This window comes from Sus scrofa, chromosome 5, assembly GCF_054392235.1.
Source record: "Sus scrofa isolate SSC_HxYL_T2T_F1_AM1 chromosome 5, Sscrofa_HxYL_maternal_Yorkshire_Landrace_v2.0, whole genome shotgun sequence".
Taxonomy (NCBI): Eukaryota; Metazoa; Chordata; class Mammalia; order Artiodactyla; family Suidae; genus Sus; species Sus scrofa.
In genome coordinates, this window is record NC_139387.1 from 61,748,816 (window position 1) to 61,776,115 (window position 27,300).

A 27,300-nucleotide genomic window follows, 5' to 3' on the forward strand; every position below is an offset into this window, starting at 1 on the left:
ATGGATTTTTTAGTAAGCTGTGAAATAATTTTGAAATTAAAACATCTGTTCAAAGATAAAGACTTAATTATAAAAGCACAAGCAACTACAAAATAAGTGCTTATTTTTATTGCAAAACCATGTGAAAATAGGAAACTTATGCTTTGATTAAATATCATCTCATAATTATCTAGGTTGCTTATGTAAGTTTCAGAGAAATTCTAAAACAGATGCCAAGCCACCTTGATTTAATCTTAGGATCATTTCACTAACTCTACTATAAATTTTTGTTATTTTGATCAGAATTAGCATGACATATGGGAAATGCCACTGTGGGGAATTAATAAAAAGTGGGTAATTTTGCCAGAAGTTTGAATATATTTTTGGCTCAGCAATTAATCTATATAATGCTGCTAATATCTTATCTAATCGAAGGCATGACAGGGAAGGGTTTTTGTTTTTGTTTTTAAAACAGGAACGAAGATTTTTTTAAGGAATATGAGAATTGGAAGAAAGTGAAATTATTTTTTTGTTCAATAATACTTAGAGTAAGAAGAAGTTATGATTGCAAGTGTGTTTTTCCTGAGAAATAAAGAACCACAAAAATCTTTAGCATTCATTCATGAGGTAGCATTATTAGAGTACTTCAGAAAATAACTTTTAAAGTATTCAGAAAATATGTGTAGCATTGTGTTGTTTCCTACATGTGGCCAACATAGTATTTCTGTCCACGACATTTTGAATGTTTTAGGGCAAGTATTTGAAAACCGATTATAGAAAAAAGAAATACATAGAAAGAGAAATTCTTGTTGTTTCGTTTCTCAGGTCAACAAACCTCAGTGAAAAAAGTCAACATAACACACAACTTAGGAGTCAGGCATGAAAAATGTACAAAACTGTAAGACAAAACACAAATAAAACAACACAGACACACACACACAAACAGTAACAGAAATAAAAATTAAATACATCATCTTAACTTTTACAACATATAGTTACATAAGCAAATGAAGGGTACACATTTCTGGCTGTTACGTCCCTATTAAAAATGTAAGACCTTTTTTAAAAGACAAGTGAGCAAAAGGTCACCACTATATGAGGACTAATTGGCAGAAATTGACCCCATCTAGTAAATGAAGGCTTAGAAGGGGTAATAAAATTCTGAAAAGTTAAGAGCTGGTGACCCCTGCTGGCAGTTTTTGAGTTTCAAGGGTGGATATTTTTAAACGTCTTAGAAGGAAATGCTATGGATCACAGTAGTGAACCTATAAAGTTTAGAATAAACTGTCTGAAAACATATTTTAAGATTAAATGAAGCTGCTACAAATTTCATTTAATGTAACCTAGAAGGATTATAAATTCATCCCTAACCCTCTGAATTTGCCTTCCCAAATGTCTGCTACATCTTCCTACTATGGGTTACAGAGGATTTGCCAGAATAGGTCATGGTTTTTTGTCAGTATGCAGTTTTGGAGAGAGGTAGGTCTTTTATTAAAACACTGAAGGGACAGTTACAGGAATGAAGTCCTTCATTCATTCAACAAACACTTATTGAACACCTTATCACATTCCAGGTACTCTTCTAAGTAGAGAGGCTATGACAGTGAACAAAAAAGACAAATATCCAAGCTCTCATAAGATTTACATTCTGGAAGGAAGGTTCAGTTAATTATCTATCTATCTATCGATCTATCTATCTATCTATCTATCGATCTATCGATCTATCGATCTATCTATCTATCGATCTATCTATCTATCTACCTATCTATATAATGTCTTATGATGATAAATGTTATGAAGGAAAAGAAAGCATAGGGGAGTGGTGTAGGTGTACAATAATTTAAAATAGGGCAGTCAGGGTAGGCCCTGCTGAGAAGGAGACCTTTGAACAGGCATGAAGGTGGTAAAAATTGAACCACAAAGGTATCTGGGCAATTACATTCCAAGTAGAAGAAACAGTTACCGAAGTTCGGAGGAAGGAACTTTCTGAAAAATGTGAGGAATGGTATGGAGTACTCTGTGGCTCCAGGGGAGAGAATGCGGTAACAATAGCCGTGGAGAACTATCAAGATCATAGGACTAATGGAAGACTGGATAACTAGGGAAATTGGCAGGCACTTGAAAGACTTCATTTATCTAAGTGAGATGGGGAGCTATGGGGAGATTTGATCAGAAAAATGACATGATCTGGCTACAAATTCACTTCTGCGCCTGGGTTGAGAATAGACTAGGCACAAGCAGACAGTTAAGGACAGGATAAAGCAGAGAGATGAATTAGGAGGTTTTGTAATAATAGAGGCAAAAATAAGGATGGCTTGGACCAGAGCGTTAGCAATGAAGGTGAAGAGAGACAGATACATTCAAAAAATACTTTGAAGATACAGTAAAAAGGAATTTTTAATAGAATAAGTATAGAATATAAGATAAAGTAAGAATCAAGGATGACCTTAAGGCTTTTAACCTGCAAAACTAGAGTTATGGATATATCATTTAATGAAATGGAAAACTACGGGAGAAGTGGTCTTTGCAGGGTGATCAGAGGTTCTGTTTTAAGCATGTTAAGGTTGAGATGTCTCTCAGGTATCTAAATGGAGGTGTCCCATGGTGGTAGTTGTTGGGAGTCCAGGGAAGAGGTCTGAGCTACAAGTATGTTTTTAATCAGCAATAATTGTTACATAAAGATTCTCACTGGATGAGATTAGTAAGGGAGTGAATGTAGATAGAGAAGAGACCCATAAATTGGATTCATGTTTGGAGTGAGGGAAGATATTGTGGCAAACAAAAAAGATTAACACAAAGCAACACAGAGTAAAGAAAAAACGAAACAAAACAGGAGAATGTCTTGAAAGCCATGTGAAAGAAACATTTTAAAGAGGCAGGCATGATCGAGTACATTAACACTACTGATCAGGCAAGATCAAGATACAAAATTTCCACTGGGTCTAAATCTATAACCTTGATAAGAACAGTTTTAGAGAAGTGGAGTTAAAGCCTGATTGGAATAATTTGAAGATCATGGAAGGAGAGAAATTGGATATGGAAGGAGGGGTAGGTATTTAACAAAAGGTCAACCGAGAAATGGAGCAATAGTTGAGAGAGATTATGGGATTCTAATGTGTTGTTAAATTAGGAGAAATTCTGCTGTTAGAAATGATATAGTAAAGAGGGATAATGTATGATGCTGAAGAGAGAGGTAGAATTAGTGGAGCCATGTCTTTCAGTAGATCAGAAGAAATGGTAACTATGGTAACTAGTTCATAGTGAATGGATTAGCCTTAGATGGAAACACAGATAATTTATCCATAGTAATAGAATGGAAAATAAGTACATAAGCACAAAAGGGAATAGGTGAATAGATGTAGTGGTGAAGTTCATTTGTAAGAAATATGTATTAGTAAATATATGTTTTTTTGACCACTAGCAATAAAGAAAAGCCACTGTACTACTCAACTAAAATATGACTGTTTGAATTCACAGGATTGCCATCCAGATATGTCTATTTTTTTTGTTCTGGAGTATTTTCATACTCACAATGAGTATATGCATATTTTTCAGAATCTATCTATAATAAATATTTGTGTTTGGAAGGGAAGCAATTGAATCTTGAAATATACGACCCTTGTTCTCAGGTAAGTACAACAAAACATTTCTATTTTTTTAATCACAATTTGAAGAAAATTGGACAAAGCTAAGTGCGAAATTGCTAGTCTTAAAACTTAGGTAACTTTCAATTTTAATTATTAAAAAATTTGAGATTATTTTAGTGTTATAAATTCTATTATCTAGCATCTTTGTAAAGTTATAACAAATTATCATATCACAGATATCTTTAAAATAGCAATATTAGGCTGCATGCATAATACATTTCTATGAGGTCAACCATGAGGCGTCATAAGCTAATATTTAATGACATAAATGCAGTTTATATATTTGCAAAGTTGCATTTCTAACTAATCACTGTCAATAAAGCCTAAGTAAGGAAGATTTTGAGTACAAACTCATTTGTTCAAATATAAAAATATTTAAAATAGAATTATATAAATAAGAGAAGGAATGGTCAGCTGTTCAAGATTTCAGAACAACTTCATGAAGCACATTCTCTTGAGTATGGAAAATATCCCTCAAATCTTTTTAGCTAAACCTTGTCAATTTTTTTTTACCAATTTAAATATAGTACCAACAATCAACACATATTCTATTTACTAATAAAGGTAGAAAATATTATCTCTTTTCAAAACATGTTTGTGGGTATTAACTTAAAAGGCAATTATTAGAGCTTAAATTTTCAGAAAAAAATGTTTTCTTAGAGAAAAGTTGTAAAATGAGAGAGATATAATTTTATCATTGTTCTTTATATTTTAAAATTTAATCACTTTTGATTAAAGAAAGAAAGTGATAAGAAAGAAACTACGTTTTAGAAAATATCAGAATTTGACTTACTGAATTCTCTTCCAGGTAAAAAGTGTCTCCATTCAGTAACTGTCTAAGGTGTAAAATACAGGGGTCAGATCCCACCACTGTCAATATGCTTGGTTTATTTTCAGCTGCAGAAAGCAAAATTTTCCCTCACAAGTGAGCTGCATTGGGCAGATGGGTTTGTTATTGTGTATGACATCAGTGACAGGTCTTCGTTTGCTTATGCAAAAGCACTGATCTACAGAATTCGGGAGCCACAAAATAGTCATTGTAAAAGGTGAGGCATGGTTTCTTTTCTCTCTCCTTTCTTTTTAGTAAATCATCATAGAGCTGTAAGCATCATTAGGAAGAGTTTAATACAGGCTTCCAATTACAAAATTTAACAGCCCTGAACAATCCACCTTCCATTCCACAGGAGTTACACATGTAGTAAAAGGAATAAAAAGAGAATCCTTTATATCCTGGCTGACATAAACAGTTACATGCCCCGAATAAATGGTTATTTTACAAGACAGCTTCTATTGTTAACATGACACTCACTTGCAAAATAATGGTCCTCTATAAAAGATAGTTCCCTTTTCACCTTTCTTTTTCATTCCCACAAAAAATGTTAAGGATACTAAATAAATCCAGATTTATTACATTTGGCATCAATTCCTAGTCAGTGGATTGTTTGGTCTATCAAAACAAAATGCACTGAATAATCAAACCATTACCAATTCTAAGAAGGAAATACAGTTTTCTCCATTTCATCTCCTAAAATAAAGAGCTGATCAGAGATTCCCTATTGTTGTTGATACAAGTGACCAAGAAGGAAGCTATAACTATGCCTTAAACTATTTTTGCATTAGTAGCTATAAGCATAAACCTATGAATTTCCCACTTCTGTTTTCCTTTTTGTAAAATTGTTTTAGCCTTTCCATTTAAAATATTTATTCTTGTTCAACATGCGGGTGTAAGGGATTCTTTGTGCTCTTCACCAGATTTGCTTTTAAATTCTAAAATAGCATTCTAATCTGGGAAGCAAAAACAGTACAATATTATTCCTAAAAATTCATATCTGTGCTTTATTTATCTATTTTAAATGCCCACTATCAAGAAATCATCAGATAATAATTTCCTTGGAGTCCGTTGATGTAAATTCTTGTTTATATCTGATGGACCTTGGGTAAACCCTTTAATCTCTAGACCTCCTTTTTCTGATTATAAATCTGATGAAAACATGGTAGGAGAAAGGAATGTGATTTTATTAAGGTAATTCATATCTCTAATTTCCTATAATATTACTGATTTTGAGGGAACTCCATTGTTTCAAGCGTTAAATGCCTTATATTTAACCACCATGACTTAGGTAAGGGAGAGTAGTTAAAATTACTTTGATATTCCTCCAAAGTAAAAGAACCACTCAGGAATAGTCAAAACATATGTATATGTAAAAAATCCCTATGTTTGACATGACTTTTTTTTTTCAGGCAATCTTCTTAATGTATAGCCCAAATAGCTTTTGAGTATTTCTAGTTCTCAATCTCTAGATAAACAGATCTCTTTCCAACTCTATTATCTGTGGATAGGAAGCAAAATATTGCATTGTTTAATAAAATTATATCTGATATTAGTGATTCACCCTTCAAAATATTTCACTTACCCTTACCCATTAATTCTGAACAATAATTTTCTGAATTATATAGAAAAAGATAATACTAATATCCACGAAACCCAACACATACAATGCTTTTTCCCTTAGTCACACTGTCATGTGAATGAAACCGACTTTTAGTGGCTTCTATGCAACATCTCTTTAGATAGAGTTAAGACTTCTTTCATTTTCCCATTTCTTCCTTATGGTAGATATCTTGGTGGAGTTCCATGTCATTTAAGGACTAGTAGTCTTAGTATCTTCAAAAGAAACTCTGCTTTAGGAATGTTACACTGTGACCAAGGAGATTATATTGATATTTGCCAAAGACATTACCTTAACAAAAAAATATATTTCTTAAATAAACAGAAAAATTGTATAAGGTCACTAGATTGTAAAATTTTCTTTAAAGTATATTATAATGAATATTAACAGAGAATAAACAATGAGTATTAAATGATATTTTTCCTTAGGAAAGTTTTACCTAATTGTGCAATTAGGAAAGAGATATTAATCCATCTCTTTTAACTGATAAGAAAATTAAAAATAATAGTGAACATCTGTTATTGCCTGGCACTGGACTGGGTTTTTTTATATGCATCTTTATTTAATCTCTATGAGCAGTTTGTGTCACAGGGACTATTTTACAATTTTTTAACATATAAGAAAATTGAAAGTGGGAGGTGTTAGTAAACTGAGCCATAATTCAGGAATAGGTTTCTACCACTTCAAATCCTATACTTTAAGAGCCTGGTTGTTTCTGTGTCATTTACTACATTTTATCTAAAATGATTTTCACAAGTAAATGAGGATATACTCATACATGACCGCAAATAACACTCTTACACACACAGTATTATTTTCTTTTTTCTTTTTTTTTCCCCCCTTTGGTCCATAATTCTTTTTGATATAAATCTACTTAATAAAAAAAGAGTTGTTAAAATAGTCTTGCCAAGGGAGTTAACGTTGTGGTTCAGAGGGTTACTAACCTGATTAGTATCCATGAGGATACAGGTTCAATCCCTGGCCTCACTCAGTGGGTTATGGATTTGGCATTGCCCTGAGCTGTTGTGTAGGTCACAGACATGACTCAGATGCTGCATTGCTGTGGCCGTGGTGTAGGCCACAGCTGCAGTTCCAATTTGACTCCCTAGCCTGGGAACTTACGCATGCTGCAGGTGTGCACTGCACCACCACCAAAAATAGTCTTGCCAAAGAATTGTGTATCTGTATTTCAGAGCTATGGAATCAGCAGTGCTTTTGGTTGGTAACAAGCAAGATCTCTGTCACGTGCGAGAGGTTGGCTGGGAAGAAGGCCAAAAACTGGCATTGGATAACCGATGCCAATTCTGTGAACTGTCTGCAGCAGAGCAGTGTCTGGAGGTGGAAATGATGTTTAACAGAATTATCAAGGCCATCCTGACAAACTTCAGACTCAAAGAAAAGAGAAGACCCAGTGGATCTAAATCAATGGCCAAACTGATCAATAATGTATTTGGAAAGAGACGGAAATCTGTCTAGTACACATATGATCCTAGGGGATTTATTATAGCAGAAAGTTTCAAATATTTGTATGATAATTACATTTACCCTTTGTATGCAATTTGAAAAATTCTCTTAGACAGATAAAGTGATTTACCATGAACCATAACTGTGTTTTCAAATATATAGTTTACCTTTTTGGTGGTTTGTATCTTATACACTTTATTTCACACTTAACCTTTATTTTACAAAAGAGCAAAAGTATAACCTACTGGTGGATTACTATACAGTTTACCTTGCCAGATAAATGCTGTCTACATAATTTTATTAAGCTGCATTTCTATAGCGCTCAGTTTACCTTTATATTTATATTTCTTTTTAATGAAATACATCATTATATTTATATAGCTGACATATGATAGGGCTTAATTTATTAATTTGTGAAAGTTCTTGATCTATTTAATAGAAATGCATAGATTTAATTTTTAAAGTGTCTATAATAAACCAGTGAGTTACTTGATATTATACAATTTTTTAAAAATTAGTTACACAAATAACTAAGGCCTTAAGGAGTTAAATTCCTTACACTTAAGTACATAGTTTATAGTTGGTCTGTGATTGAAAAAAATCTGCCTTTCCTTATTGGATGCTGTGGCAACAAGAGCAATTATCTGAGAAATTAACTTACACTGCTAAGATCCTTTTTAGATTAGGGTTTTTTTTAATTTTTTTTCCAGTTCATTTAAAAATCCATACATCATAGGGAAAGAAAAAAATGTAAAAACCTATGGATAGATATATAACTTTGAAGGCCTTATTGTTCTGAAAGAAATACTGTATTAGATACAATGTACATTTTGGGCATTCTCAGATTACATTGGGTACAGTTTCCCTCAGAGGTCAACTGTCCGTCTCTGCAACTGCTGAACCACTTCTGCTGTCCTTGCTGGGTGTGGCACCTGCTGGATTTCAAGTTGCAAGCCTAAGCCTGACTTCAGCCAAATCATTGATAGGTGAGGTTAAACTGGGAGTATAAGCAGTGCTGTGTACATAGTTGGTTGACATGTATCATGCTAACCTGGGGACCACATGAAAGGTCTTGTGTAGGCGGTGGTAGACCAGAGTCTGGAGGGTGACAGACTATCAGGCTGGGCAGGAGAGAATTCATCTCATCGACATGGCCTTGCTTACCATGAGTCACAATCCAACATTTGGCTTTTCTGTTCCCTAGAAATCTAACCTTAATGATGCCCTAGAGTAAAAAGAGTGGAAATAAGGGAACTTTGCATGGTAGTACACAAACAGCTCAGGATGTTCATAAAGATGAGGGAGTTAGAATTGTCATAGTAGGTTGGACCCAAGAACCCACCATCTGACTGTATTTTCTGGACTATTCAGGGGAAGTTTCTTTACTAAGGAAGTGAGAGATGCAGTGGCGAGGAGGCAAAGACAACTTTGACAAGTTTTGTAGCTACTGTGCTGTACAGGTTAGAGTTGACAGTAGGGACACTGCCATTGAACTGCACTCCTCAATATCAATGCAGATGATAGAATCCTCGGACAGCAGAATCTGATTGTCAGCATTTAACCCAAAGCTTTTTTAACCTGTTAACCCATTTGTCCACTCAGCCCCCCAAGAAATTAGTGCTGTATCCAGGGTAGAGGCTCCCTTTCTGATACCAGTTGGTTGGAAACTTAGAAGCTATATTGGGGCAATATAGAAGCTATGTTGCTTAGAAGCTATATTGCTTCCATCCCTGCCATCAAGGCCACAGTTATCATGGGCCCATTACATTAAACACAAAGGTGGTCAAGAAGAAAAGTAGAGCAGTAGAGCAGTTCATCCTGTTCATTTGGTTGTGAAGTGAATTCTCATTGGGTGATGCTCTCTGTGGGCATTAAAATGCTATCCAAAGATATGTAGGTGTCATACCCTCTCTGAGAAATCCATTCACAAACTTTTTCTCTGGACCTTCTCATTGCTGTTCTTCCTCTCTTACCTCTTACAGATACCCCTGACCAAATGGCAAACCCATTGATCACTGCCCAGAACTCTGAACCACGTTACACCTTTCCTGCCTTAAGAGGTACACAGTGAAACATATTTTTTGAAGCTCTGGTAAATGGGATAATTTCCTTTCCCCGATGAGCCTCATGGTTGCCTCTGTGCAGAACTGTAATGAAGCCCAGTCCTCCTTTGCCTGTTACTAACACATCAAGTTTCTTATCACTAAGAACATTCAGGTTAGATTGCTTGGTAAAGGAGTAATAAACTTCTATTGTATAGTTATTCCAGTAACTTCAGTGATACATTTTTGGTCGATTACTTATGGAGATTTTATTAATCTTTTATAATCTTAATATTGACTATGTAAGTATATGTATATGTACATATATTTCAGTTTAATCATTTATACTTTAAACTTTTTTAGTTTTATTTTGTTCTAATTGGTCTCTTGAGTAATCCTAGTTTTAGAGATTTGATCTTCAATCTTTAAAATTCTTTTCCCAGTTAAAGAAATATTTTAGGGAGATGATTTTGCATTAAAAATAACATATTTATCCACGTTATATATGAGGACTCTACTGTCAAAGTGGAATGAAAATTCTTTCACAGCTTAATCCATGCATATATATCTGTGATGAGTCAGAGTTCAGATTTTCTCCATTAAGAATATTACTCATATTTGTATATATTTATTTTTCTTTATTACACTTTGCTTTTTTTAGCAAGATTATCTGAGATTACACATCTGGTGACAAGGAGTCTATGGAACATAGCATTCTATAAGAACAAGCATTCTCACCAGAAAAAAAAAAGATAACTATATGAGGTGATAGATGTCTTAATTAACTTAAATGTAGCAATTGTTTCACAATGTATACATTATATGAAGTTATTATATTGTACACTTTAAATATATTATGGCTTTGTCAATTATACCTCTTTAAAGCTGAAAAAATTATTTTACATTAAACAAAAATAATTTACATTTTAAAAAGAATTTCTGTGAGGTAACTTTAGAAATGAACGATTTATTATTTTCCAGAGTGATATTTTAAAGTGCTGGGTTAATGTATCCTTTTATAATGTGACAGTTTTAAAACATGTGTGTGCATTTTTGATACTTCTCCATCAAGAGGTTGAGTCTAATTCCCCTCCCCTTGATTATGGATTATCCTTGCTGACTCCCTTTTAACACATGGAATGAGGTAGAAGTAAGAGGTAGAATATTTAAGACCAGGTTGGAAAAGAGCGAAAGCCCCCATCTCTTCGTGGGACTCTACACAGGTCAGAATCAGCATGGACAAATCTGTTTGCCTTGAAAGCACCAGGCCAGAGATACCACATGGGGTCAGTGATCACACAACCACCAAATACACAAATGAACCTTCAGGTGATTTCAGCCTCTAACCTAGAACACTTCCAGCTGATGCCAAGTAAGGCAGGGACGAGTTTTCCCCACTTGCATATTTGTGAGCATAGTATATATTCTTGTTTGGGGACAGGAGCTGTTATGTGGCAATAACCAGAACGGATAATTCATTAAACACTCAGTTACCCAGCCGATAGGAAATGTTTGCCTTTCTTACTGGGCAAAAACAGGGTAAGAAAAGGATCCTCCTGATTCAAAATTGTCTACACTATAATTATTCCAATATCATTTTTCTTATAATTCACATGTAAAGCAATTTGCAAAAAACCTAAAAATAATAAATTGCAGTTTTTCAAAGTGAAAAAAAAACCACATTTACTTACAATAGAGAAACAAACACATCAACATTAAGCCATAGAATGTTGTAGGTTGAAGATAGCAAGTGTGTCTATAAATCTCAAAGACAGTTAAGCTGTAGCACTAGGCTGGGAATTGCCCATGCTGCTTCTAGTAAAAAAAGATGCTGTCATTCACTTTGGATGAGCTTCAATGAGATAACACATAATGAGGGGCAACAGCTGAGGAAGGGAATGACAAAGGGGAGGGGCCTTTAAAATGGTTTTGATTTAATACCAGGCATGCACTATTAATAAAGAAGTTGAATGATACCTGTATGTTTTATAGGTTTATAAATTGGCTGTAGTAAAATATTTTACATCTTAGATCACTAGGTATTGTGTCAGCTTATTATGGGAGATATCTATCTAGAGTTGACTGAATTGTATTAATCTGAACCTAGTTTAATGATGCCTTAACGTTTTTATGGGGGAATTTAATGTTTGCAATATCCATGTTCCTTATTTGAAAGCGTGACTTATAGGTTTCTCATCTTCCTTAAATTATGAAATCCTTCAGCTAATAAAGGAAAATGATTATAGTTTGCAAAAAAGGCAAAGTCATTTAACAATCCATATAACTGTCTATTGTAGGACTTTGCATAATAATTGTAATTTAGCTATTAGGGATTCTAAAGGCAGTTATCAGTCATACTCTACAACTGTAGGAGAATCAGGCAAGGCCCAAATTATTTAAAGTATTTTGAATTCCCAAGGAAAAAAAAGGTACTATAAATCGGGAATATACTTTACAGTGACAACATATTATTTCAAAGAAAAGAAGAAGTTCATCATAATCTTCAAATGGATAAACCACCAAACACATTTTTTTCCTTCTTTTTTTTGTGCAGATATAATTTAAATTTATTTTTAAGAATGAAACTATTAGGTCTCTATGGAGGGAATTAGCAGATGAAAATTGTAAGCTGCAGACAAGCTTTGCCCAACCAAAAAACAGACCAATATTTTAGTAATTCTGGAAAAATTAAGACAAAGAATTAAGAAAAAAACAGAAAATTGAAGATGAGTAATAGTACTTGCTATTATGTGGAAGTATGACCATGAGTTACCACTGTAGTTTTTAGATCACTTTATGAGACTGAGTATTTAACAACTCAGTTTTGGTTGTTTTGTCAATTCAGTTTTAATGAGTATTAAACAATTTACGCACATAAAAAATTTCCAAAAATATTAAACTTATATTTTTCCAGATATAACTTTAAGGTAATAAACTATTTAGGTGTGCAAGATTTGGGGTTATTTCTACACTCCAACATATTTAGGGTTAAAATTCTTAGGTTGAGTTGGCAATAGAATGTTTTTAGTTTGTTCAAGCAACAATTATAAACAATAACCAGCTGGTTAAAATTTATCAGAAGATTTTTGAAGCCTTAAGTAAAAGAAGTCTCTATTTTATTCATCATTCCTCACAATAAGAGAGGTTTGGTGCAAAACTTGCTCAAAAATAGCTTAAAAATTATGGAATTTGGTCATTCTAAATGACTGTTGCTTTCTTAATAACATCTTTTTGAAGATAAACGTATGTGTAGACTAAAACATGTCTGTATTTATGGATATACTGTATATCTACACTATATATCTATAGGCCTATATTTATCTCTCTCTAATGATATTTTTTATTAAGTATATTTAAAGAAATTGAATTCATCTACAAGAAAATTTAAAACAATGTAACTTTAATGATTTTATTTTACCTTTACAGAACCACCAGTAAGTGATATCTATTCCAGAACTTTGGACACTTGTAGGCATGTATTATTTAATCATGGGGGTTTAATTGAGACATTGATGAGTTAAGAGGACTGAATCTGCTATTTCACAATTTTCTGTGAAAGTTCTATTTTTTAATTTGAAGAATGACAGTTTATAATAGCATTGACATTTCATATATCAGAAATCCAGTGTTTCACTAACTGAATTGAGAATTGAAATGAGAGATAAAATCATAGCTATGTTTGTGCTACTTTCTGGAATGAAAATGCATAGTTTGCCTATATTATCTTTTTCTTAGGTCCTAGCTGCAGACAAGCTTTGCCCAACCAAAAAACAGGCCATCTGTCCCTTCCCTCCAAGAGAATGATTTTGTGAAATAACCATACCCCTTATCTCCTATCACTCAGGACCACTACCAACATCGTCTCCCCTTAAACACTCATAGCTAGAAAAATAAGAAAAGCAGTAGTGGCAAACTGTTTCTTAGTCTGTATTGTACTCATGGATAAAGGCTAACACAGATGAAGTAGAGATTTGGTTGTTGGAAATACTGGGCCAGGAGCTCAAACAGCCGTGGTTTAGAATTATTCATGTCTAGCATTTGTCAAAAATAGAGAAAAAAAAATTGTGTCATATTATTCATTGCATGTCTTCTCTTCCCTGGAAATGAGAAGACAGTGAATTTGGGAACCACCTCCCACCTCAATAAAGCACAGCCAAACCAAATCATTCTGATTACATATAGAAATTATGCTGAGATAGGCACAACAACCAGACTTCAAGTATGAGATTCGAGACGGCTACACTATCCCTTTCCAAAATAATTATTAAGGATAAAAGAAGAGCACCATATATTGGCCAATAAGACCATAGAATATCTTTCCTCTTCTAGGGATCAAGAAACATAAAACAGTTAAATGTCCTTACCATACATACACATTAATAATAATGGGGATTTGAGAATATTGCTCAAGAAGTTCCCAATGTGGCTCATCAGAAACAAACCTGACTAGTATCTATGAGGATGTGGGTTAGATCCTTGGCCTCACTCAGTGGGTTAAAGATCTGGCATTGCTCCAGCCATGGTGTAGATCCGACGCAGCTCGGATCTGGCCTTGCTGTGGCTGTGGCTCTGGCTCCAATTTAACCCCTAGCCTGGGAACGTCCATATGCCACAGGTGTGGCCCTCAGCCCACCTCCCCCCCAAAAAAAGAAAAGAAAATATTGCTTAAGACAAAAATACAGAAATATTAATCTGAAATGGGAAAGTATATATCTGAAAATAATTTTTAAAATGAAAAATAAATAGGAAGTTTAGAATAGACTTTTAAACCTGGATTTTAGGCAATGAGGAGTTGACTTGGCCTTACAGAAAATCAGTTAAATGACACTGATATAAAACAAGAGACTTTTTTTAAAAGAATCCAAAGAAGGACAAAGAAAAGAATATATTAAAAAGCATATTATAATGTAGATAAATATTATAGGCATGTAGGTTAGAATCTAACCTAAAATAATAACACGTATTTCTGCAATATAAACTCAGAAATCTATAGTAGAAACAACAATCTTTCAAGAAGACAGAATCCCACATCTCAAATATGATTCAGTGTATTTCAGAAAAAGAGAAAAAATTAGAGTGTGATCTCCCAGAAAGAAGCAGGTAAAAAATTAATGGAAAATTTTAGCGAGGCTTCAATTTCTTTTCAACTATGTGATAAGTTAGTTAAGAATAGTGAAAAGTCTAAAGAGTTTTGAGGGAAAGTTCTGCAAAACTCTAGTTATAAAGACAAAAATGCTGGTTGAACTATGACTAGAGATATTTTCAAATATGCAAATGCTCTAAAAATATACTTAATTAGAATTACTAAAGGACTACCAATTTCAATCCAATTCAACTCTAAAAGATTACTGATGTCAATTCCAATAAACGAAATAAACAAAATTAAGAGCTTAAGAACTAGAATATAAAAGAAACTGTGATAAGTCTAATTATATGCATAGAAAGATATATGTGATATTATTTATCATCAGGAACACAAAATGGACAAATCTAGAAATCTAGACTAAGGCTAATCAGAAAAACAGACTATTTCAAGTAGATGCCATTAAAGCAGAGAAAATTTTAAGCATTATTGTCTAACAATAGGGTTAAAATAATTATAGTATGTGAACTATACAAACACTTATTGAGTACATTCTAGATACAAAGCACAATGCTAGATGCTTTAAATAAATACATAAAAGTGACTGCAAAGAAGATGTTGTTATCTCATTTTGTGTAACTTAGTATATCATTTACACACTTCAACACAGACAAAAAGATTAACCAAGGTTAAAGGCCAGCTATTGCCTGAACTGGGATTCAGAATTGAATGTAGCTGAATCTATACTGCTCTCTTCACGAAACAACACTCCCTCCTTCCCACAGAAAATAATCACACATTTAAAATCATGCCTACGCATGGTTTTAATTTTATGAGGAGATGTCTATAAATATAAAAACAAAATACAAAAGTATAGGTAAGTATGATTTCATTTATATACAAATGAATCCTGGAAAGGAATCCTGACAAAGGAATTTGCCAAATGATTGTTAGCCCTTGGATGATTTTCTTTCTGTGACTTCAATTTTTCTGTAAATAAACAAGAATTGCTTTTGTAATCAAAGGATAACTAAAGCTTATTTCCCATTTACAAATACCGAAAGAGTTAATTAGGCTGACATGCATAGTCAAATTTTTTATCCATTCTAAAAAATCTCAGTGTATCATTATTACTTATTTCTATAGATTTTTATCTTTTGATCTAAATTAAATCCCAAATATTATCAATCATATCTATTAGTTTTTTATTTTAAATATGGATTCCCTCACCCTAATTTTCTGTAAAACCAGGTGTTATAATTTGGAAAACAAAGTATATATACTTCTGCATTTTTGATTAAAATAGTTTACATACAATAAAACACACATATTTTAAACGCATAGTACAGTGAATTTTAACAACTGTATTCGCCCATGTAACTGCTGTCAAATCATGATATAGAACATTTCCAGCATTCTGGAAACAGCCCTTGTGCCCTTTTCCAAGCAATCTGGAAATCAGCATGCCATTTTTTCATAAACATACATGTAAATTTATAAACAGTAGAAGGTAATGCAATCTTTAGGCAATGAACAGACCATATTACATATTTCAAGCTCCAAGAAAGTGTACTTCTTGTGGTTCATTTTCACTACCATCTACCCAGGGGTCTTACCACAGTGTCTGGCACATGGTAGGAGCCCATAACATACTTACTGAATAAAATATTTGCATGCATATTGTGTGGCAGGCACTGTGCTATTATTTTTTACTGTTTAGTTTTATTATAGTATTCTTTTGTTGGAAATACATGTTGTTAATAAGTAGAGAATGCTTAAATAATGTAATAGCATAAAGAGCAAAAGTGGTGATAGTTCTCCTAAACCACGCTCAAATGATCACTCCCAGAATTTTCAGTATTATTAATTTGGTGTGTTTTTTTCATTCTTATCTTTGCACTTACAAACATAAAACACATTTTTTTTTTTTTTTAACTTTTCTAGGGCAGCTCCTGAGGCATATGGAGGTTCCCAGGCTAGGGGTCGAATCGGAGCTGTAGCCACCGGCCTACGCCAGAGCCACAGCAACACAGGATCCGAGCAGCCCTACTGCGCAGCTCATGGCAACGCCAAATCCTTAACCCACTGAGCAAGGCCAGGGATCGAACCCGCAACCTCATGGTTCCTAGTCGGATTCGTTAACCACTGTGCCACAACGGGAACTCCATATATTCTTTTAAAAAACAAATAAAACAATGGGTGTTTATCAATAATCTCTTATGGGTCAGCTCCTAAGCTTTGGAGATAGAGCAGTAAATGAAATATATTAAATGCATATTTTCGTAAAGTTTATATTTTATTTTATTTACTTTATTTTATTATTACTATTATTTTTTTTTCTTTTGTCGTTGTTGTTGTTGTTGCTGTTGCTATTTCTTGGGCCGCTCCCGCGGCATATGGAGGTTCCCAGGCTAGGGGTCGAATCGGAGCTGTAGCCACCGGCCTACGCCAGAGCCACAGCAACGCGGGATCCGAGCCGCGTCTGCAACCTACACCACAGCTCACGGCAACGCCGGATCGTTAACCCACTGAGCAAGGGCAGGGATCGAACCCGCAACCTCATGGTTCCTAGTCGGATTCGTTAACCACTGCGCCACGACGGGAACTCCTATTTACTTTATTTTATTATTCTTTTTTTTTTTTTTTTTTTTTTGGCTGCATGGGGAACTATGGAAGTTCCCAGGCCAGGCATTGAATACAAGTTGGCAGCTGAGATTTATTTCACAGCTGTGGCAACGCCATATCCTTTAACCCACTGTGCTGGGCCTGGGATAGACCCTACACCATCGCATGGACCTGGGCTGCTGTGGTCAGACTCTTAACCCACTGGGCCACAGAGGGAACTCCAAAGCTTATATTTTAATGGAAAGACAATGACCAACAAAATAGGTAAATGATAAAGGATGTTATGTTAATGTTGAGTGCCTAAGGAATATAGAGAAAAATCAAGCTACCAAGGACAGGCAGGTGGCAGGAGGGTGGATATTTAAATGGAAGTTAGGTACAGAATTCCTGAGATATTTTGAGCAAAGTAGTGAAGGTATACATAAAAAATTGAAGAAAAATAAAATACTTTTTTTTTTTTTTTCAAGTCCAAAGCCCTGTTTATCTGGGGCCAGGGCCAAGTGGGCTGTGGTGGTCAGGGGAGGCTACAGGTCGCAATACTCAGAAATGACAGCCTTGTGGATGAGCTAGGGCTGCAAGACACTCCTGCTGGCGCTGTTCCCCTCTTCACACAATCTTTACTGGGAAGGAGTGGGGAGCTGCAAAGCCCTGCAGCCTGGGCCAGGGACTTCACCTGGACTTCATCTGAACCCACCACCACCACCACCACCGCCACCACCACCACCGCCACCATCATCTGGTCTTCAGTGACCAGGGGCAGGAGCTTGTGCTGCTGTGGGTTGAAGTTCTGCACCAGTCATCGAACTCCACGTGCCTCCACCAGTGGGCCCACTGGGTGAGTTTGGAGCCATTCTCAGTGCATCTGAACTTCCTCATTCCCTTGTGCCTTCTGACCTGCCCACGCAATTGGCCCACCGCTTTGAAGGTCTTCCCACAGATCTGCCCAAGTGGACCCCTCCTGGTGGCACCCTCATGGTGGCAGCTGGCCACGTGCCTCCAGCTGGGGGCTCTGCTAGGTGCTGCACTGTGGATAGAACTCAGAGGCTGTTGGCCTTTCACTGGTGTGGGTGTGGGTGTGGTTATGTTTGTCCTGTCCAGCTTAGGTTCCTGGTCTTGCCACAGAGGTGGCACTGGAAAGGCTTTTGGCCTAATGTGCCTGCTCAGGTGTATGTTGAGATTGCCTTCTGAGTAAAGGCATGGCTGCATGCATATTCAAGTGCAGACACTTGACCTCTAATTCACATGTTTGGCCTCGATGTGCATCTGCAGGCCATTTAAGATGCACACAAACAGCTCCTCCCATGGTTCTTAAAACCCTGGTGCAGATGCAGTTCCCTTTGGGACAGGAAGCACTTAGCACAGGTGGGACAGGTATGGGATTTGGGGGCTCCAAGCAGCCTGATTCCATGACTCTGCATGAACGTCTTCTTTACCAACTGATGCGAGCAGAGCAGGAAGAACACTTGTAGGGCATATCCCCATGTGGGCAGCTCCATCCTCCAGCGGAAGTTCTCCTGGCACATCTGGCACTTGAAGACTTATGGACTGGTTCATGCAATTCTGGGCTTTGTACTTCAAGAGCTTCTCCTCTGAAACTAACACTCCAAAATTTGAGACACTCTAGGGTTTCTCCCCCAGTGTATTTCCTGTTGTGCATATTTGCTGAGGAACTTTTTGGAAGAAAGAGGGGGGTCCGAGTGTATTTCTCTCATCTGCTGAGCGCCTTGCAGTCAAAATACTCAAAATGCCCAAGTGGCATCTTTTGGGGTGACATATTCTGGCTTTCTTCAAATGGATATATATATATCTTCTAGGATTATAGGGTTGTGTTCTTATATTTGTGGTACTGAGTGGGATGGGGGAACAGTACCTGAAACAAAGTATTTTTTCAAGCTTAAAAAAAAACTAATAAATAAAAAAAAGGAAAAAGAAAATCCTCCATGTACATGAGAACTGACCAGAAAGTCAGGATAGGGCAGCAGTCAGGGGGGAAATGATGCATAATATGTAGTATAGGATGCTTGGCCCCAGTAGTTGTCAAAAATATAAGAAATTTATAATGTGTGCAGGAGATCTGATTAGAATGACCAAATAAATTTGTCTAATATACTACTTCTAGCTCAGAATCTTGTATGTTTCCAGTTGTCTGACAAATATCTCACTATGCAAATTCCTAATCCTTTACCCAATTTTAGGATAAAAGATGTGTGTGTGCAGGCATCTGGAATTATGAAGACAGACTGAGTGAATGCATTTTGCAAAGGCAGGCTCCATCTGACTCACATATGGATGAGAAACCATCTTAGCCACATGCACTGGGGGCTACGTCTCTGGACATTTTAATCCGCTTATTTTATTATTATGCCTGCTTTTTTGTTTTAAATGTATTAAAATTGCTTGTGCTTTTATTTCTAAACATCTACTGTAAAAGTCCTATCTCACATTGCTCCTTTAAAACACAATTAGAAAAGCTTTTCCAGTATTATCATTCAATTTATTACATTTCGGTGGTATTTTGTTACTTGTACCGTAGGAAGTTAATAGGCCTCATGAGCTGTATCTAGAATACAAGTTGTACCAGTAGCATATTCCAACCTCTAAATGCCTTTCATGTCAGCCTGAGAGATATGATCAGGCATTTGAAAGCTCTGGCCTATTTATAAAGATACCATCAAAACCTGCCTGATGTAGCTGACTTATGAATCAATTATCTGAACTACGCCAAGTGATGTATCTATTCTGAAATTTAGAGTCATATATTTGAAGCTAAACTACAAACAGATAAACTATTCAACAGCCTATCATGATTCTTATCTTCATGTTTATATCTGTCAAATATGGGGAGAAAAAAAAAGCAAAATCTTACTGATATTACTGGGAAGGGTTTAAAAAAATAAATCACACAGATACAAGTTTTTTTTTCTCTCTCTCTCTCAGGCATACACACACACATGTCCCTGCCTATCAAACTGCCTATGGCCTGAGGGAAAATGAACACACAGATCAAAAAGTAAAATTAAAATAAAATAAGAGCATAAAAGGGATGGCTCTTGTTGTAAAAGGGGAAAAATAACAACAAATAATATTAGTTACCTTAATTCTTATGTCTTAAATTAAATGGCTAAGTACTCCAGTAAATAGAAATGCTATTTTTAACGACAGAAGATACAAAGCCACTGGCTGCAGAGAGACAACAGTTGTGTTTCAACGCATATGTTGTTGAAAATAAACCAAACTTTAGACAGATGTGTGTTCTTTTTGTTTTATTTTTAGGTGATACTACATAACATCCTTTATTTCAGGATCTACTCTTTATTTCTAAATACTGATTATCTCGGTTTTACTGCTTTGTCAGGTAGTGTTCAGCTTTCAGGAACATTTTATTCACGCTGACCAAACTCATGAGAAACACATGCACTAGGATGACAAATATTAATATAAACTGAGAAATATAGTTTCTTTTAACTACTCAATGATTTATCTTCTCAAAAGGAAAACCTGTGTAAGAGACCAAGTTAATATCAGAAGTCTGCTTTTCTGCATAGAATTAAAAGAAGCCACATATTACTGCTTCCTTGAAAAACAGTGACTTCTAAGGTGAGTGAAAAAAATAAGAGGTAATTAGGCAAAAAGTGCTGAAAAGGGCTTTTGGAGTATAATACAACACAGTCTAAGGTTTCTGAAGTTGTGTTCCTGCATCAGAATCTCTGGGGGGTTGATAAGGAGGCAAATTTAATTTAAAATGCAGAATCCTAAGCTCCACCCTGGATTTACTAAATGAAAATTTGTGGTATATGATAAGAATCAGTTTAAATATACTCTTTAGTAATTCTTGGCACACTCAAGCATATAATTTTGTTAAAGAAGGGCACAAGAACAAAAGGGGGCATGATGAACAGGTGGCAGATCAAGAATGGCTTAGGAATGGTGATTAGGGGTTTCAGATTTACACTGAAACTAATGGGTAGCCATTGGGTAAGTGAGTAATGTGTGCAAATTTGTGTTTTAGAGATATTATTCTACCTGCAATGTAAAGGAGAGCAATATGAAAGAAAGAATGTAATCAGGGAAATCAGAGTCAGGAGGTGGTTGCCATGATCTAGTCACGAGAAGGTAGTGACTTGAACTAATAATAATTAACAATATTAAAAACCATAGCTAGGAGTTCCCTGGTGGCTCAGTGGATTAAGGATCCAAAATTGTCACACCTGTGGCTCTGGTTACTGCTGCACTATGGGTTAGATCCCTGGCCAGGGAACTTCCACATGCCATGGGCACAGCCCCCCCCCCCAAAAAAATAGTCATAGCTAACATTTACTGAACCAGGAAAAGTATTTTGTAAGAATTTTCTCACTTACATTTTAAAACTCCTCTATGACATACAGGATAGCTGTTATCATCTTTATCCAGACAAAACAGAAAACCTGAATTTGGAGTAATTAAGTACTTCATATAATTAGTAAATGGTAACAATGATTCAGAGCTACATCTTTCTGACTCAGCTGCAGTATTCTTAACTGCTATGCTACTCTGTCTAAAAAAATGAAGCAGCAGAATAGGGAGCTACATCAGGAGCTAAGAGACATTAGTATTAATTGTAGGGAGGTGATAGGTAGAGATGGATTCTGACCCAAAACAGCCAGGACATAAGATCACCCTTCTCTGGATAGGATTGATAGGATCGTTGGTTGCTTCTATGACAAAAGAGAAGGGGAAGATGGAGATGATGGATTATGATGTTTTTCACTGGCACTAATGAATATAATAAGAGTGGGTCAGAGAGGAAAGAGAATCCATTCAGTTTTTAGATACCGGGTGTACAATGCCTCTGAAACATCCAGATAGGCATGTCCAATAGGAGATGAATATAACATTTTGGAGTCAGGATATAAATGTATATAACATTATAGTTTGGAGAGTCAGATTACAATGAAGAAATTCAGTCTTATGAATGGACTCTAAGGTCCAGAGACTTGAGTATAGTGAGAAGAAAAACAGGGCTAGTACAGAAATATTGAGAGTGATAACAGAAATAAGAGGAAACAACTAAGAGTATCCACATAATATATTTTCCAAACAGGGTAACTTGAGAATGAAAGAGACATTAGTGATAATTGCAGGGAGGTGATAGGTAGAGATGGATTCTGACCCAAAACAGCCAGGACATAAGATCACCCTTCTCTCAGGAGGCTGAGAAATGAGAATTTTAAAAGGCAGGAAGAAAACCATCTGAGAGTGTTAACATGGAATCCAGGAGGGTCTCTAATATCATTGTTGTACTCATATAGCATAAACACACTTGCTTTCACATAGCCCATAATTTTAATCACAATTCCAGTCCTCACAATGCATACAAACAAGTAGGAAAAATCATTTAATGAGTGTTGTCTAGTTTGGCTTTCCCAAGTGAACTTCGTGTCCAAATTTATATTCCATATAAGGACCAAACTTCTAGATAGATTTGAACAGTCATTTCCATGGAAAATTCATCTCTCTTTCTTTGGTAGTTTTCATTTGTTATGAAAACTTACAATAACTTATATTACTTCTTGAAAGACTTGATAGTATCTTAATTTTTAGAGAAGCACTGACGAATCATGATGATTAAGCAGTCCTCATTATCATGCGCTGTCCAGAAATGATCTCTTAAGGATACATTTCTGGAAAGATTTGTCTATATTTTTGTGAACATTTATTTCAGAGAGTGGCATTTTGTGAATCTGATTTCAAATTGTTTGTTAAGCCTTATTTCAGTTTCATAACCTGGTATAAATTTGCTGATACGGTTTTCTTAAAATTAATGAAGACAATTTCCCTCAGGATCAATTACGTCTCTTTATTAGAAGACTGACCTTGGAGTTCCCTGGTGGCTCAGTAGGTTAAGGATTTGGCATCATTGCTGTGCCTCAGGTTGCTACAGTGGCATGTGTTCCATCCCTGGCTCAGATTTTCGCCTGCCTCAGGTGTGGTCAAAAGAAAAAAAAGAAGAGTAATCTCAGTTCCTAATAACTTATACTCATTTGCCTATAAGCACTTTCAGCATTCTCTAGCCAAATAGGCTTCTTTTTCTTTTATCATTCCCTGTACTATTAGCAGTTAATTCTTTCCTTCATACCACTTAGGCTATTTTATGACTGTCTCTTAACACATGAAATATTTCCAGTTCATCAGGCCGTTTCTATTTTATTATGGATACATTCATATTTTTATAAATATATGTGTGGAAAAATTAATCTTTGATGTATTTTTGTCCATAATAATATTGGGAAGTCATAATCATGGAGGACATTTACATGCATGGTCTAAGAATGCATAATAAGTACTCAAAAATCACTCATTGAAGGGAATGAAACTTCAGGATTATTCAAGTATTTTGTGTAAAGTAAATACAGAAAATTTAAGTCGGTATTGATAACTTACCGTGGGATAGAAAATGCCCACCTTGTAGAACAGCACTTGATATTAAAATGCCCAACTCTATTCTCTGCATTTGTTAATGTTATTTTGGGGGAATTTTCAAAATGGACTGTACCATCTTGGATAATTAAGCTTATGTGACTTAGTATGTTTTATGAAAAAAATAAAATCATGTTAAAAACACAAAACACTTTAGATAACTCTGTATTATTCATTTTTTCTGCAACCTACACCATAGCTCACGGCAACGCCAGATCCTTAACCCACTGAGCAAGGCCAGGGATTGAACCCACAACCTCATGGTTCCTAGTTGGATTTATTAACCACTGAGCCATGACGGGGACTCCCTCTATAACTTTTTAAATGTTTAAATTATTTCAGTTGCATTTTTATGTGAAAGGGAGAAATAAATTCTGATTTTCTTATACCATTATACATAGTTATATTCCATTTGACTACAAAAAGTAAATGTATGCAAACTGTTCTTGAAGTTCAAATGATATGTTTTTGAGTGGTTATATGCTTAGACCACAAAGAAACTCTTTCTTTTCTTCCTTCCCTCCCTCCCTTCATTTCTTCCTTCCTTCCCTCCTTGTTTCCTTCCTTCCTCCCTCCTCTCTCTTCCTTTATCTAAAAGTTTTTTACGAAAATAAGACCCATTGTTTTGATGGACCCAGTGTTCTTACTTGGGTCAGAATTATCAGCAGGATTTTAATCATTGTATTTTTTTTTTTTTTCTTTTTAGGGCCGCACCTATGGCATATGGAATTTCCCAGGCTAGGGGCTCCCAGCCTACACCACAGCAATAGCAATGCCACAGCCAAGCCACATCTGCAACACTGGATCCTTAACCCACTGAATGAGGCCAGGGATCAAACCCACATCATCATGGATACTAATTGGGTTCATAACCAGCTGAGCCACAATGGGAACTACCTGATATTTTTTAATTGATCACATTTACTTCAATGCTAGTCCAAGTCGACTTTTGGTAAGAGCTCTTCCTCTCCTGGTGTACTCTTTTATTATTTCATTGAGTATTTTGAGGATTAAATGCACAACTTGGAAGTTCAAATTTCTCATGAAGTTGGAGGGAAAGATAGAAATAACGTACAGGGAAATTATGCCCTATTAATACAACTCCTTCAAAATACACAGAGACACACACATTCCAGTCTTATAAAATAATATTTATATATTTTTGTCATTAATTACTTAGTATTTCAGTATTTGTTTTACAAATTGTTTTAATTAAGAGTATAGTAGGAAATTTAAAAATTTTCAACTAATTATGTAATTAATATATATAGTTGATTTTTAAAGGTGTGTCTTTAGCATACTCATTTATTTTTTCAGTTTTATACATTAAAAATTCCACCAAATAAGTCATAAAATTATATTTTGTCTGATGCCTTATTTTAAGGTTTTTTTGTTTTTTGTTTTTGTTTTGTTTTGTTTTTTGTTTTTTTGTTTTTTTTTTTTTGCTTTTAGGGCAACACTGGTGGCATTTGAAAGTTCCCAGGGCAGGGGTCGAATCAGAGCTATGGCCACTGGCCTACACCACAGCCACAGCAATGCTGGATCAGAGCTGGCCTACACCACAGCTAAGGGCAACACAGGATCCCCAACCCACTGGCCATGGCCAGGGAGAGAACCTGCATCCTCATGGATCCTAGTCAGTTTGTTAACCACTGAGCCACGAAAGGAACTCCCTAATTTAAGATTTTTTTTTTTTTTTTTTTTTTTTTTTGTCTTTTTGCCATTTCTTGGGCCGCTCCCACAGCATATGGAGGTTCCCAGGCTAGGGATATAATCAGAGTTGTAGCTGCCAGCCTGTGCCAGAGCCACAGCAACGCGGGATCCGAGCTGCGTCTGCAACCTATACCACAGCTCACAGCAACACCGGATCATTAACCCACCGAGCAAGGGCAGGGATCGAACCCGCAATCTCGTGGTTCCTAGTCGGATTCATTAACCACTGTGCAACGACGGGAACTCCTATTTTAAGATTTTTGATACCTATTGCCAAATTACTTTCTTGGAAAATCTTCGAACTTGCATCATCTCCAACACTGCATGACAGAGACACCCTCCTAATATTCATAAGGACTAAATATACAAGAGGCACCCAAGACATTAAGTATTCATGACATATTAAATATACACTGGGCATTTAATATTCCCATAGTCTTTATTCAGCCAAATTTTGATGACTCCCACTATGGCCCAATGAATCCTCTGTTCAAGAAACCCTCAAACCTCACTTTTAATCCTTGTATCCAAACCATCAGTGGGGAAGGCTGATGCAGCAGAGAGACATGAACATTGCAAACCCCAAGAATTAAGAGGTGACCTTTCAATTTAATTGCATGATAGCCTAAGCCTATTAATTCACCCATCTCTTTCACTTTGCTTTGTACCATGTGCTTTAAATTGATTCAAGTCATTCAATTTGTTCTGTGAGCCTTTCCTTTCCCCAATCTCTGTGAAACTTGTCTGGTAGGGTACTTGGAAGCTACGTTTGTGTGAAGGTAATTCCCCATGTGACACTCTCTTACATTTGCAGCTATGCTATGTTTTAAAATATATTTTAAGGAGGATTGGCGGGAAAGAAGTAGGATACTGGATTCTACTTTTAGCACTAATATGTGATATTTGGGGCAAATCATTAGTTTTTTTGAACTGTGGTTAAAAATACATAGCATTTGATCTATCTTGTAAGAAATTTCAAATGTACAGTTTAATGTTGTTTAATGTTGCACAGCCTGATCTGTAGAACTTTTTCATCTTGACTTTTATTATAGTTTTTCCTATATTGCAGGGGAGTTTTGAGTCTTAAGGAAAGAACTGGTGAGAGTATGTTTTGAATGGCATAGCATGATATATAAGAGTAAGCAATTTTGGTATTTTGATTTTCCTATTCTTGGATTTCTTTGGTGCAAAAAGTCAGCTGTTTAAAAGCACATTTTTTTTTCTAGTCACTTATGATGGAGCATGACAATGTGAGAAAAAAGAATGTATACATGTATGTGCAACTGGGTCACTATGCTGTACTGTAGAAAATTGACAGAACACTGTAAACCAGCTTTAATGGAAAAAAATCATTAAAATAAAAATAAAAAATAAAATAAAAGCACATTTTTAAATCTTGATAAAAGACTTTCTTCCTTATCCTGTAGTATAACTGCAACAGTGGTGGAACAGATGGTCGCATTATGTGTAGTCAGGGAAGACAGTGTTTTCAGGGAAGTTCCTCATAAAGATAGTTTCATTTTGAAAATATCCACATATGAGGCAGAATTCTAAATTGTTTCTTTGCTACTGTAGGTTACCAGGAAACATTCAGACTATGTTAGCAACTGCTACTAGAATCACCCCATGGTATGTGTGTCCTATGTGGAGATTAGGAAGCACATAGGAGACAGTACTCACCATTATGACAAGTGAGAATGACAAGCTATGGCTTATGGGCTTATGGGCTTATGGGTGGCTGTCTCAGCTTAGGAAGAATAATTCTCTCTTTTTCCTCCACAGGCACCACAGAGTGTCCTTTTGCCCTTTCGAACTGAAAGAGGGACCTCCCACTCATATAG

At 35.6% G+C, this 27,300-nt stretch overlaps 2 protein-coding genes across 10 annotated transcripts in view; one reads left to right on the forward strand and one right to left on the reverse strand.

Annotated features, from left to right (window-relative positions):
- RERGL (RERG like) overlaps positions 1-20,536 on the forward strand; it is a 260,323-nt gene extending 239,787 nt beyond the window's left edge. For 6 of the 9 annotated variants that reach the window (XM_084956672.1, XM_084956670.1, XM_084956671.1 and 3 more), the window contains 3 exons: positions 3,535-3,608; positions 4,524-4,672; positions 7,270-10,515. In XM_084956672.1, coding sequence (XP_084812798.1) covers positions 3,535-3,608; positions 4,524-4,672; positions 7,270-7,552 — 506 coding nt within the window. In that variant the 3' untranslated portion in view covers positions 7,553-10,515. Of the gene's footprint in view, positions 1-3,534; positions 3,609-4,523; positions 4,673-7,269; positions 10,516-13,008; positions 13,055-17,757; positions 18,126-19,485 lie in introns of those variants that run through there. The other 3 variants (XR_014803786.1, XR_014803787.1, XR_001303542.3) reach the window with 3 other exon arrangements.
- PIK3C2G (phosphatidylinositol-4-phosphate 3-kinase catalytic subunit type 2 gamma) overlaps positions 1-27,300 on the reverse strand; it is a 518,046-nt gene that overhangs the window by 466,837 nt on the left and 23,909 nt on the right. The gene's annotated exons all lie outside the window — the stretch shown is intronic.